This window comes from Anarrhichthys ocellatus, unplaced genomic scaffold (assembly GCF_004355925.1).
Source record: "Anarrhichthys ocellatus isolate YVR2014 unplaced genomic scaffold, GSC_Weel_1.0 scaffold97, whole genome shotgun sequence".
Lineage (NCBI taxonomy): Eukaryota > Metazoa > Chordata > Actinopteri > Perciformes > Anarhichadidae > Anarrhichthys > Anarrhichthys ocellatus.
In genome coordinates, this window is record NW_022280127.1 from 998684 (window position 1) to 1012393 (window position 13710).

At 41.9% G+C, this 13710-nt stretch overlaps 1 protein-coding gene across 1 annotated transcript; it reads left to right on the top strand.

Annotated features, from left to right (window-relative positions):
• Window positions 1–3743: 3743 nt before the first annotated feature.
• LOC116399026 (E3 ubiquitin-protein ligase DTX3L-like) lies at window positions 3744–9080 on the top strand. Its single transcript, XM_031875855.1, has 4 exons — window positions 3744–3793; window positions 5321–6334; window positions 8387–8604; window positions 8681–9080. Exons 1-4 carry the CDS (start codon window positions 3788–3790, stop codon window positions 8748–8750), a joined length of 1308 nt encoding a protein of 435 aa, XP_031731715.1. The 5' UTR covers window positions 3744–3787; the 3' UTR covers window positions 8751–9080.
• The last annotated feature ends 4630 nt before the right edge of the window (window positions 9081–13710 follow it).

The window sequence follows — 13710 nt, forward strand, 5'->3', positions numbered from 1 at the left end:
TGTGTACATAAGACATTACGCTTAAAGAATAATGCCAATGTGTCTTGATTGGCTTCATTTATCTTTAAAGTTTTAAACACAGCAATGAAACAAACACTACGATACAGTAATGTTAGTAAATAAAGTAAATACGAGTAGTGGAGACAGATCGAGTAAATGAATGATGATTCTGTGTGCGTGTGTATGTGTGTGTACGCACACACTTGGACCCAGTCGAAAAAAACGTGTGGAAACGCCTCTGAGCCTCGATCAATAATTAGTAAGGTCCAAAAATTATAATACACAACAACAACAACAACAACAAGGTCAAATCACATGACCAAAAAAAGCTATACGTAGAGAAATACAAGCAAATCAATGTTGACTTTTAGAAATGACATGATGGATGGCGGATGGGTTGAATTAGCAGGAGCCGCAGATAAGGAGGAAGGATGGAAGTAGTGAATAATGAATCAATACTGTATACGTCATTTGGAGCTGAGAGAGCTGAGAGAGCACGGGCCAGAAGAGCCTGACAAACAACAGGATTTACTGTGTTCACTGTGACAAATGCACACAAATGAATTTTTTACTCAGAAAGTAAGGACATTTCTTTTAAACTTGATGATTGTGATTTATTTTTTTGACAACAGAACATCACTGTAGCTGTCATCTTCAACAAACAATGTGACCAGAAGCAGCCCGGACACATACACGGGGCTTCCATCGCACGCGGCTTGACCTTGAGATCAGAGGATGATGACGCGTGTGACAGGCGGCTCTGACACCGTGTCACAACTACCGCCGGGGCTGCACGCGGCTCGCGTGAAGGCCGGTATAGCTCCGCTCTACGATTTAGCCCGCATCCAACGGCCTGCTTTTTAAGTTCATGTTCGATTCAATTAAATTAAATGACTCCCCCCCCCCACCCTCCTCTCTCTCTTTCTCCTAAGGTGCTCCTGAAATTCGTGTGAAAAATGCGTCATGCGCTGATCTCTCTCGTGCTATCCATGACGCTTTGGAGGCGTTATTTTTGCTTCCGTCTGATTTGTGTGATCAGATTAGAAACTGGACTGAATCTCCTGCCTTTTTTTTCAATATTACTAATGTACACTCTATTGGCTGAATTTGACAGATGTCTAAACCTCGTCCATTCCGACCCACGTGATATACTTCCACTGCTGATATTATCTAAAAAAAAACAGGTTGATGCACGAGGAGGGCGATGAATTCGGGTCACAGCCTACTTTTGTCTTTGCTCCGTTAATATCTGAAGCGCCACGTCACAATACAGAAATCTATTTCACTCTGAAGCTTGCGAAAAATATATATTTTTTTTCAAATACAATCGAACACTATTCATTTATCTTAATCCTATTGTATGATTTGTTGTTGATGTTTTTTTCAATTGCAAAGCTTTTTTAATTCAGCTTTTTAAAGATACATAATTGACACAATAATATGACACTCATTTGCTGCACTAATTAATTCCCTTATCCGTAACAATTAACCATAAAATAAACTAACAAAACATATATATATATAGATTTAAATAAATACAAAATATATAACACATTTGTAATATATAGGTATGGGCCTAAATAGACTTATTTGTGGTATGGAGAAACGGGAAATTAACTTTAAATTTCACATAACAATCCACGCACTATAGCTACGGACTGCGTTCAAACACAACTCGGCCAATAGTGTTTAAAAAATAAAATCCACACAGCACAGATAAACAAAGAGTCACATTTCAACATGTCTAAAGCGTCAATTCTGGATCCAACCGTCTGTAAACGCCCGTGTGAGTGCGGTCCTCTGTCCGTACGTACTGTGCTGGGACCGGGACGCCCGAGAGTCTGTATCGGCTGATGAGAGTGTCGCCGGCGGCGGAGAGACCGCAGCAGGACAGCCCGCCCTTTTCACGAGCGACCCATCCAGCTCCCCTCTGTATGTTCTGCTGGCCGAGAGTCGGAAATGAACGAAAAGACGTCGCGTGATGAATAACATCAACAGAGATGGTAGAGAAAAACCCCCCACAGCTGTTGGTGTGTCGGGACCGGACGGTCACATGGCGGCTGAGCTCTGCTCAGCGCAGCTCCACGAAGTCCATGCGTGGAGCTGCGCTGACACCTGCTGGACAAACACCGGTACTGCAAACAGAGAGCGGATACAGAAGCCGTGAATTTCTTCCCGGCGTCTGAATTTAAATGTCAATATTTCTGAAACAACATTGTGATTATGATTTTACTTAAATCTATAAAGGTTAAATTGTTTCAATGTCTGTAGCTGGGATAAAAGAAAATAGGAGATGTAAGGGGACTGTTTGTATTTATTTTATATCTACATTATACAAGAAGGCTATTTTGATCTATTGCTGAAGTAAAAACAGTAATACAGTTTCAAAACTTTATGTGTAAAAACTTTATTACAAGTTACGGTCCTGCGTTCATCATTTTAATAGGTCATAGATATCACCATGAAACTTCCCCAGTCGATTACTTACATTAAGACAATCATTTTTGGGGTTGCAAGTTTTATGAAAATGTTTGTTTTAATATGCTGATGTGCATCAGTTTTATTTGGTCGACATTTTAGAGTCAACGTTTAAAAAAAAAGGGAATTTTGGATATCTCTTCATATCACTCCATAAATCAGAAAACACCTATAAAATAATCAATTTTCTCTACATCTTGTGTTATGCATTCTTTTTATTTTATCTCATCTTATTTTTCTATTTTTTTTAGATTTACAATCTTTTCCCCTTGTGTTTTCATGTCCAGCACTTTGAGCTGCATTTCATGGATGCTTCACAAATGAAGTTTATTATGATGACTTGTTTTTTAAGACACAAACAATGGTACTTGTGGCACAATTACTGAGAGCAGTAACTCGTGTTGACTATATATATGCTGAACCATAAACACAGTATCTGATACACTAAGTCTCAAATTCTAAAACACACTTTTAATATCTACATTCGACATGTCATTCAAAACTAAAGAACCCAGAATGCACCTGTGAAAACACCTGTGACCAATTAGATCACTTAGAAATTAGAGCTTGAACACTATCAATAGGATTCAGGTTGGCTCTTTGGTGTGCACAACAATGGAGGACAATTTTGTAGAGTTATTGAAAGTAACTGCAGATACTGTTCTAAGTATTGAGAATAAACACGCTGCACGTGTGTTCGTAGTCTTTATTTACAGCATGCTGAGATTAAAAATGCCAGAGCCTCTAGAGAAAAGTATTTTATACTCAGTGCTACAGTGTGCAGCTGCATATAGAAGTGACCATTTATTTGGTGTTTGCATGTAAAGTTGTGATGCCAAAACACCATTTTTAAAAGTGTTAGTATAGTTTTGAATAAAGTGTTTGCTTTTGCTAGATATATTTAGATTATTTTGTTCTAGAAATTGCAAAAGAACAAAAATAAATCTTATGGCACATATGCATGCGTTAAAAAAAATTCCAAATGCAGGTAATTGTCAAATGAACGTAGCGCAGTGAAGAGCACATTTCCCTCTGAGATGTAGTGTAAAAGTATGTATGTAAGTATAAGGTAAGTGTGTAAATATACTCATTCATCCACTGTGAAGAACGCACGTGTGTGGCTTTGTGATAATATCCTGCAACTGACTTCTTTGTTAGTAGTTCTTATGTCGGGGTGTTATGTACTCGGTCACCGGCAGGGGTCGCTGCAACGCAACAAACATGCTGACCCTGAAAGCGAAAGCGAAAAGCAGCCGAGTCACCAGTGTGTACGGAGAGTGTTGCCACAGTGTCAGGAGAACCCTGCAGCATGGAGGTAGGTCCCACATATTACCCTGGCTTACACTAACAATAGACCCGCGTAAGCAGGCTAAAGGACGACGAGAGCAGAAACAGGTTCCATAGCGGACGTCAGTCGGAGAAGTTTTGCTTTTAGGTTTCACCCATCTGATAGTTAGTTGTTGTTATTGTCGTGGTAGTTTGTTTTTTCTTTCTGAAAAAGATCCACAATATTGCTGCGAATCGACCGTTCTCCTTTTGACTCAGTCGCTAAAGCAAACTACTACGACACCTTTTGTTTTCTACGGGGAGAAAGTGCTGCAAGCATGCCGGAAAATCACGAAGTGAGATTTCCGGTTTTTGGCGTCTGACTTTCAAAATAAAAGGTCCTCATGTTTAAACATGAGGGCCACAGCTCATACTGTAAACTTCAGCATATTTGAGTATGCGCTCTGTGAATAGAATGTCCTGTTGTTATTAATTATAATAAGAGTAGTCTGTCGGCTATCAGAGTAGGCTTACTTCTCAGGTTTTTAGACTTTTTTATGTTTTGATGGTTGTTTGATGGAAGATTCTTGATGGTAAAATTAGGACTTCTTATGATGACAAGACCCACCTGAACCCAGCAATTATGCTCCAAGACACGAATTACACACACTTCAATGCTATGACAAAAAAAAAAAACGAGAAAAAAATCTGGTAACTCTGGCTTTTGCAGGACTGTAATGAGCCTATCCAATCATTTCATTCAGCATTAGGCATAAACTATTAGATTTGTTTCATAATTTAATGACTATTCATAAATGATGACCTATCCCTAATCAGAACATCCGTTTACGAGCTTGTGATAGTGAAGTGTTTCTTTAATGTCCGTACACTCTTCTGCTTTATAACAGAGTGCTGTAGGGATGATGTGTTTCTGTAGGCCAACCAGGAAGTTAGCATCACACTGGTTCCCAAAGGTGGTAAACATAAATTAATGATACGTACCTTGTTTATTTAGCAAGATAATCTTGACAAATGAATTCCACTTTTATGATTTTTGAAGCGTGAATGCAATTGGCAGACGTAAAAAGCTAATGTTAAGCTACAACTAAACTACACCACACTTGAGCGCGCGTATACACACCGAGGCTGTGTGGACGGACTAATCGGCGTGATGACGTTTTGTAGTCTCATTTAGCTACTTGCTAGCAACGTCTTTTTTTTTTAAAGAAGCTTAAAAGCTTCAAAATTCACCAGAGGGGTATTTACTGATGAAGTTGTGGAACAAAACGGTAAAATCTGTTCAAATTTTGTTACCACAAACTTTAACTTAGGCATTTTAAAAAAACATTAACTTCCAGACGAGGGAACCAGAAGTAAAAAAACGCTTGCTCATTTCCTGGTTTTAAGACTTATTCCTGCAGCACTCTATAGGTGTATGAAACAAATGTTGAAATAAAGCTCTGATCCAGACGGTTTGACTGGTGCTTGGGTAATCGTTTGAACCCTAGAAATAGCATTTTAGCATGTAGCATTTAGATGGCTAATAACTAACTCCAGCTGTCATGTCTCGTTGCAGTTCATCACAGGCATCACTGTCACCGTTGATGAAACCTCTTTCAAAGACCCTGAGAGATTAGTGAAGATTCTTCAACTTTACCGTTCGGAGAAAAAAGCCTCCTACTACACGGTGAGAGGAACCTTTGAGGAGGTGGAGAACCTCTCGACCAGGCTGTCAGAGGTGAGGGATCGCTCCGATCCTGTCACGCGTACACGGACTCGTTCGCAGGGTGAACGCGCTTCACCTCACGTCAAACCCGTGGATGTCTCCGTGGATGTCTCCGGGGTTGTCATGGTCTACATTCAGCAAAAACGTGCAGAACAACTTGGGAAAATTCAAGGTAGCAGCTTTGTCATCGAAACACAGCCTGAGCCCAGAACCGTGCACCACGACCCCAGTAGCACGGTACGGGTGACTTTCCGATCACACCATGCTTCCTCGACCCCTGTTCACTTCGTCAGGCAGCGGTTCGTCACATTCTACCAGAGAACTGCGTCCGACCTGCAGGTCGAATCCATTACGGCGAGTCCGCAACGCGACCACAAAGACCTGCAGAAGAGATTTCCGCACCTCCTTTTTGAACCTGGTCGCAACGGAGGTAAAATGACAGTGACGGGGCCCTTCATGCATGTTGCTAAATTGAAAGAGTTCCTTTCACGAAATACGCCAAGCTTGAGCAAGAGTCCGGTGGACAGAGGTCCGGCGGACACTGCAAGTGGCAGGACCTTGGGTTCATCATCTGTGCACGGCAAAGGCCCCGAAGAGGACCCATGTCCAATCTGCATGGAGCTGATTGAAACCACAGAGAAAAAGACTCTGCGGTGCAAGCACTCGTTCTGCAAGAGCTGTCTGAAAAGAGCTTTTGACTACAAGCCCGTGTGCCCGACGTGCGGGGAGCTGTACGGCGCTTTGACAGGGACACAACCCGATGGAGGCGAAATGAAGGTCACCAAAAACATTTCATCTTTGCCGGGGTATGAGAAATACGGAACATTAACGATCCATTATTACATTCCAAGTGGCATCCAAAAGGTAAGACTACAGGTACAACACTGAACAATTGAAAATTTCACAAAATTTGCTTAACTTGTGCAGTGTGAGTCAGCAAATGGAGTTGTCTCAGTTGGCATTGTCGAAGAATAGAACTTTGGTTACATGATAACAGGAGACCATTGTTGGATTGTCAGAGTATCTAGTCTTCAAGTCACTAAGAGTCGGTACTTGCCACCAACCACTCAACCCATTCAGATCTAAATTCAAATCTAAAACACTTTCAACTTTTCTAATGATACAGTCTGGGTTTGATTTTTCAGCAAAATTGTTAGAGTGAAGTAAAGGCATATGTTGACCAAAAACAACACACAAACCAGCAGCACTGCACACTGATGAAAATATGTATTTAATTTAATAATTGTGCTTTGTGTGTCGTTTTAGTGTGTAAGCAATTGGAAAAAAGAAAAGTGTAAGACCAGACTGATCTCACACCACTGCTGTATCATGGGCCAATATCACCCGAGTACCTTAAACTAGAGGCTATTATGTTGTGGGCTCAACTGTAAAATGCACTCATAATGTTCTATCACAATTATTTTGACCACTATTAAAATCACAATTATTTGAATATGAAGTTAGTTTTGCCTGTATGCTCTCCAGTATATCGGTCTTCTACTGTGGACTGAAGCCGCGACGTTCAGGAAAGCTCCCCAAAACATCTGGATCACCCCTGGTGGCCGGCCGTTAGTTAAAGAAGCATCAATTTCACAAGCGATCGTGTTCATTTAATTGTGGGAAGCCAAAATCATAATTAATATTCAATTTATCTGTACATCTGTATCATGTACTGTTGGCTAGATATTGAGTCTTCTAACTCAGGTCTTTACGCATTTCTTCCGTCATGTAAACCTAACAAGCAATATGGGGATAATGTCTGACGAGGTGTTCATTATCAGGAATAAATAAACAAGGGGGAGACCACAACCGTCTGACTCGCATCTGGGTGAACACTCAATGCTGATTGGCTGATTGGTGTCCATTCATTCCTGATAAAGGACACTTACCGAGCTACTGAAACTGTTTGAAATTAATGCACTGGCTTCGCAGTTGTTTGTGAAAATCTGGATAGCTAGCCAGTCTTGCTGTTAAATATGCTGTTGGATTAACTGATTGTCAACCGTACACAAGGCTATTGACTTTGAGTCCTGCTAGCATAACGTTGGCTTAATGCTAGCGTTGTGATAATCCAGATCTCATGAAAATCTTGATACTGATTTGGGGGACAATGACATGGTTGGATAGCTGGAGGTTGTGAATCTTCACTGTCCTCACGATTCTGTTCGATTATGATTCACCTGTTGACTATTCAAACGCACGACAATTCGGGATGCATCTCAACGCATTCTCAATTTTCTATAAAATGTTCTGTCACGAAGATATTCACAAACCTCTACTATCTAGTCCAAAATAAATGGACTGTTTCTTGTCCGTACTCAATGTTATCGACTTCGGATCTTGGTAGCGTAACGTTAGGTCTCCGGGGCATAGCTGAGCCGATCTATGAGCTGAGCGGACGAGTAATATCTTGTACGGTATAACGAGATAATGCCAGACGAGATGTCCATTATCAGGAATTAATGGACGGCTCTGGCCTCCCCCGTTGTCCAATAATTCCTGATAATGGAACACCTCGTTGGGCAGTATCCGTTACCACAGAATGTATTTCTGTCACCGTTTGTTCTGGCATTGCCCAGCAGTAATCATTTCAATTGTATGGGCTTTTTTATGGGTTTGAAATTCCAGTTTTCCACTCGTTTAGTTGTCTTCTTCCTCTAATCAGAAGTCCTTGCTTTTTGAAGAAGTATTGTACGAGCACTAACGTGGCGCTGTGTGTGTATTAACCCCCCTCCTTTGGCTGGAATTAGCTTATTTCTGGCTTTTGTATGTGTGTGTGTGTGGGTCAATATTTCCTTTAATATATGTCCGTCAAAAAACTACTGCTTCCTAAGAACTGTGGACTCCCAGTCGCTGGAGGGCCCATAACAACATTTCCCAGCATTAAGCACAGAAACCTCTTCTGTCCGCCCGCAGGAGGAGCATCCAAGCCCCGGTCAGTCATACGAAGGTGCGTCCCGTACGGCCTATCTCCCAGACTCCTCAGAGGGCAGGAGGATCCTGGCGCTGCTGAGGCGGGCCTTTGATCAGAAACTCATCTTCACCGTTGGCCGGTCCACCACCAGCGGCAGGAACAACATGGTCACATGGAACGATATTCACCACAAAACGTCAACACATGGAGGACCAACTCAGTAAGGAGGAGTCTCATTTTATTAATGTTCATTATGACTAAGTAACTGAATTTCTGCTCTGTTTTCGTGTTCGCAGCTATGGATACCCAGATCCCGAGTATCTCAGCCGAGTTCAAGATGAACTGAAAGTCAAGGGAATTAAATGAGTCGCGTTAAGGTTTGTCAACACATAAATGTCGAGCTGAGAAGATCAATCTATAAAAGAAAAACAGGAGGGATTATGGCACTGAGGACTACAAACCAGGAGGGATAATTCAAATCGTTTTGATGTACTGTTTAACGTAGTTGAATGTATTTTAATGTAAAGTTTAGTCATACTAACTCCAATCAGTCAACCATAGCTTCTGCCTATTTTTTTGTATTTTCTCTTCTATCATTCTTCCTGTTGTGTTGTGTATTTATTTTGTTTTATTCATGTTTGAAATTATCTTGTTTAAACTCACTAAATATAAAAAGAAATTATATTTGAAAAATAAGCCAATTCTTATTTGTACGTTGGAAGTTCTTTGTTAGTCATGATGCTAACTGAGCTGTCTATCTGCGCGGTAGTGCCTTAAACCTGCATTCTCTCTAATGTCCACCAGGGGGCAACTCCTCTGGTTGTATAGAAGTCTATGAGAAAATGACTCTAAACATTGTAAACATGAGTTTATGGTCATAATCTCAAGTCTTCTTCAATACAGCATAATGCTCTTTAAGTAAATTATGTACCATTTACATTAAAGTAAACCATAAAGCAGGGTATGCTTTATGGGCGTGGCTACCTTCTGATTGGCAGGTCGCTACCAAGGCGTTGTCCGGTCTGGGAGTTGTCCTCAGTGGTGCCAGATTGGGCTGGTTTCTGCCTAATTCGCCTACTTTTGATCAAGTTGGGCTGGGCTTTGTCAATATTCGAAAAAAGCCATCATTTTATTTAAAAAAACATAAAATTCAGTAAATTTCGTTGTGTCCACTAACTTATATTGTTGATGACTCATTCAATTTCAGAAATATTTGATTGACATGAGTTGTATTAACGCATCTCAGGGATAAGGGAGGACCTATACTTACCTTGACGTCACCATCATTGACATTGGAGATTGTGTAATTGGTCATCTAGCGGCAGTCTTTGTGGGTTGCGATAGCCTATTTTATCTAACATTTTATCTTTGGTTATTTGATGCAGAGATGAAGTTTTGTTTGTTCGTGATGTGTTTTCTGTTGCGCGTGTAATGGTTTGTATGGTAAAATATCAGTTTCCTTGCAAAGAGGTTAAGACAGAGATAATTTCACTAAATTTAGTCGACATCTAGTGTCTAGAATGTGCAACATATTAAGTGATTTATTAGTCAAATATCCTCACGGACTTTGTGGGAGCGTGCATCAAAGTATTTTAGTGTGGAGATTGGGCCAATGACTTGTCAAACCTGCATATTGGAATTGAAAGCTCCACCTTTCACTTTTAACTTAAAGTAGGGGAGAACGGGGTTGGTTGTCACATTCATTATATCTCGCCACCAGAGGGCGCTGTTTGCAAAATGTTAGTTTTGAAATTTCAGGAATTGGGATCAGAGCTCACTTGCATAGTCATCTCTGGAGTAAGACAGCTGAATTTGAAGTGAGAGGACTTTTCAAAATTTTCAGCTCCTCAGTATTTTTCTTCTAGGCTTTTAGACAATGGGTTTATAACAAAAAATGTTTACCCTTAAAAAGGGTGAAGGGAAAGCTATAGTTTTGATTGTTGTTAGCTAGGTAACTAGTTGTTAGCCTTGATGTAAGCAAGAAATTCCAGTTGGGGTTGGTCGTCACATTCTCTTTGGGGTTGGTTGTCAACCAACCCCTATGTTGGCAAAATCATGCATGGTGAGATTACTATTACTTTCTCTCATTTTTATAAAGAAACATGGGTAGAAACTTTACTCGGAAGACGAAGAAGGGCCTCACTCCACCAGATGACATGATGAGGGCAGTCAGGCAGGTGAAATTACATGACAAGTCCATATATTAAATGCCTCCGATATTTATTTCGGCCTCTCTCCCACCGAAGTCCGCAAACTGGCATACAGCTTTGCAGTGCACAACAATGTTGCTGTCCGCACAAACTGGTCAGAGAAGGAGATGGCAGGGGCAGACTGGTTCTCTGGGTTTCTGAAGAGACACCCATCGCTTTCCATAAGGACCCCGGAGGCCACTAGCCTAGCACGTGCCAGTGCATTTAATGAGCACAACGTGGGCCATTTCTTCACCAACTTGGAGGAGGTGATGGCTCGATACAAGTTTGAGCCCCAGTCGGTGTGGAATATGGATGAAACTCATATCACCACTGTCCACAAGCCGAACAAGGTGGTAGCCAGGAGAGGCTACAAACAAGTCGGGTCTTTGACCTCTGCAGAGAGAGGAACCCTGGTAACACTCTCCTGTGCCATCTCCGCCACTGGGAATAGTATCCCCCCATTTTTCATCTTCCCCCGGGTGAACTTCCACGACCATTTTTTGCTTTCTGCCCCCACCGGAAGTGCAGGAGCGGCGAATCCTAGTGGGTGGATGAAGGAGGAGCATTTTGTTGAATTTCTTCAGCATTTTGTGTCCCATACAAGATGCAGCAGGGAGATGCCATGCCTCCTGCTCCTTGACAACCACAGCTCGCACTTGTCGGTGGATGGGCTGAAGTATGCCAAGGAGAATGGGGTTGTGCTGTTGTCCTTCCCTCCCCATTGCTCACACCGCTTGCAGCCCCTAGATGTGTCTGTCTATGGCCCGTTGAAGATGCAGGTCAACACCGCCTCCACTGCCTGGATGCTGAACAACCCCGGGAAAACCATGACTATCTATGACATCCCCAAATTGGTGGCTACAACCTTCCCTCTTGCAGTTACCCCGGGCAACGTTCAAGCAGGATTCCGGGCAAGTGGAATATATCCCTTGAACCGAGAGGTATTCCCGGAGACAGCATTTGCGCCTGCTTCAACAACAGACCGACCAGAGCCCAGTGCACCCCAGCTAAGCTAGTGAATAGGTGTAGCATAGTTATATAGGCTGGCCTAAAGATGTTTCCTGTTCGTGTTCCTTGCTTTTTGTGTTAAGATTTATTAAGTTATGTAGTCTACATGTTTTCATTTGAACAGCAAAAAAGAAACAATGTTTTTTTGTCCTGCAAGCTAAAGGCATTCAGATGAGATTTTGTCCTGAGTTTTGCTTTTTATGGTGCAGAGCGTTCAATATGCAGTCACGCGGTGTTCTCCGGCCCGTGGCATGTGTAATTGCAGTATACCGTGCACTGATGGTGTTTTTGGGTTAGGGTAAGGGTTAAGGGAGGAGGTTCGTGAGGCTTGTGATGAGGCCGAGGCCCTGTGGTCCCCTGGTGACCGGCGGAGCTTGTGTTTTAATGTTCCTCTGTACGGCGCTATCAGCAGATGCATCAGAGTGATGATGACGCGCTGAGTAGAACAAAACTGTGTTTAATGGGCTACAAGCCCGGTTGCTGTGCAGTGCTGCCACACAGCAGAAACGGGAGGTGGGGAGTGAGGGGAGCTGTGTGTAAGCTTGTGTGTTTGAGAGAGGTTAAAGGGGCAGTCCTCAGTTAGCTTCTCAAGATCAGTTTAATCCTCACGGAGAGTTCCATTCATGTATGTGAAATGGTTGGTTGATAGTTAATTACCTCTTTGTTACAATAAGTTGGAAAATGAGAGGGATACACATTTCAAGCCAACACCTTAAGCTTCAATTTAATGTAGGAATGACTATTGAAAGATGTCTTGATGATGAGCAATTCACGCTAGAGTAGAAAGTGTGACAAACAACCCCGTTCTCGATACACTTTTAATGTAGGACTTTCACTGTGCAGTACTGCCGTAGTAATGGTTTCACTTTTAATGTTTACTTCAAAAGAAAGTTTTGAGTGCTGTTATAAAAGCTGCTAATCTGCCACTTTAATACGTTTCCATGCGAGAAAGTAACTCCCAAAAAAATCCCCAATATGTGGTCAGTTTATCTAAATAACGGCCGTTTGGAAATGTGAAAGTGAAAGCCGCTACAGTTTTAAGCTTAATCGTTCATTTATAAGGCAATATGCAGGACATACTGTCGAGTTTGTAGAATCCAGTAGTGTGAGATTTTGAACACTTTCGAAATCAGACGGGCTCTGCTGCATTATTTTGTCGGTTGCAATGTTATAAATTTGTTTGGCAAAAATGTACACAATTTGAGTTGCAATGGCTGAGAGGCGTTGTTCCAGTCTGGTTGTTGACTACAGGGAATTGAGGAAAAGTTTGGTTGTAATAATATCCTGCATCCATGTAGCGTTAGCATGCTATGTCTATCGTGGAGATCCACCAATCGCTTTGGTGTTACGGAACCCCAAACGCTCCGGCCCGTGCTTGTTTTTTGGCTTGACTTATTTCACTTACTTAAATAAGATACAACTTAACTAAGATATGACTTAACTAAAATGTTTCTGACATTTGGGGCGAGAAATAGACCGGAGGTTTGCGAGCCTGCTGTCTTGCGATGGACAGACTTCGTTTGCATGAAGTTGAGGTTTGAGTCGCGATAATGCAATTTTAGACACGGCGAATGGTCAGTCAACTTGCCGTTTGTATCCCATCGCATGCGTCTACAAATATTGTGGATCTCAACCTACAGACCACGGAGCCCTGAAGCCCCGCCTCCACGACTGCCAAGCACACAGGGCTGTTTGCTTATTCAAAGTTCATTAATATCGAACGCGTCTTGTGTCCAAAGTGCACCGAACTCGACACTGCGCTCCCTCGGGTCCCCAGCAATACGGCTGCCAAATGTGAAGTAAATCGGCTGAGCGGCTCTCAAGATGTGCGAAGGACACACAGACTGAGAGAGATTCCTTGATTTATAGTTAGATGGTGAATTTGTAGAGGTTTACTTTCATGAATTCAAATTTAGTCACTGGACTTCAATGAGTTATAAAAACAAAAAAAGAAGCCAAATGTAAAAAATGAAGTTTTGAGTGGCAGTAAGGGCATCACACCACAGCGTGTGGCTCCTTTCAGGGTTGATTTGCATTTAACAGTGAATTTAATGTGTCCATCTGTTAAATATGTTGGTTGAGAGAGAGAGAGAGAGAGAGAGAGAGAGAGAGAGAGAGAGAGAGAG

Coding starts and splice junctions, on each gene's coding strand:
- LOC116399026 (XM_031875855.1), top strand. Junction 6,335..8,386: donor TTCCAAGTGGCATCCAAAAG/GTAAGACTACAG, acceptor GTCCGCCCGCAG/GAGGAGCATCCAAGCCCCGG. Junction 8,605..8,680: donor ACACATGGAGGACCAACTCA/GTAAGGAGGAGT, acceptor TCGTGTTCGCAG/CTATGGATACCCAGATCCCG.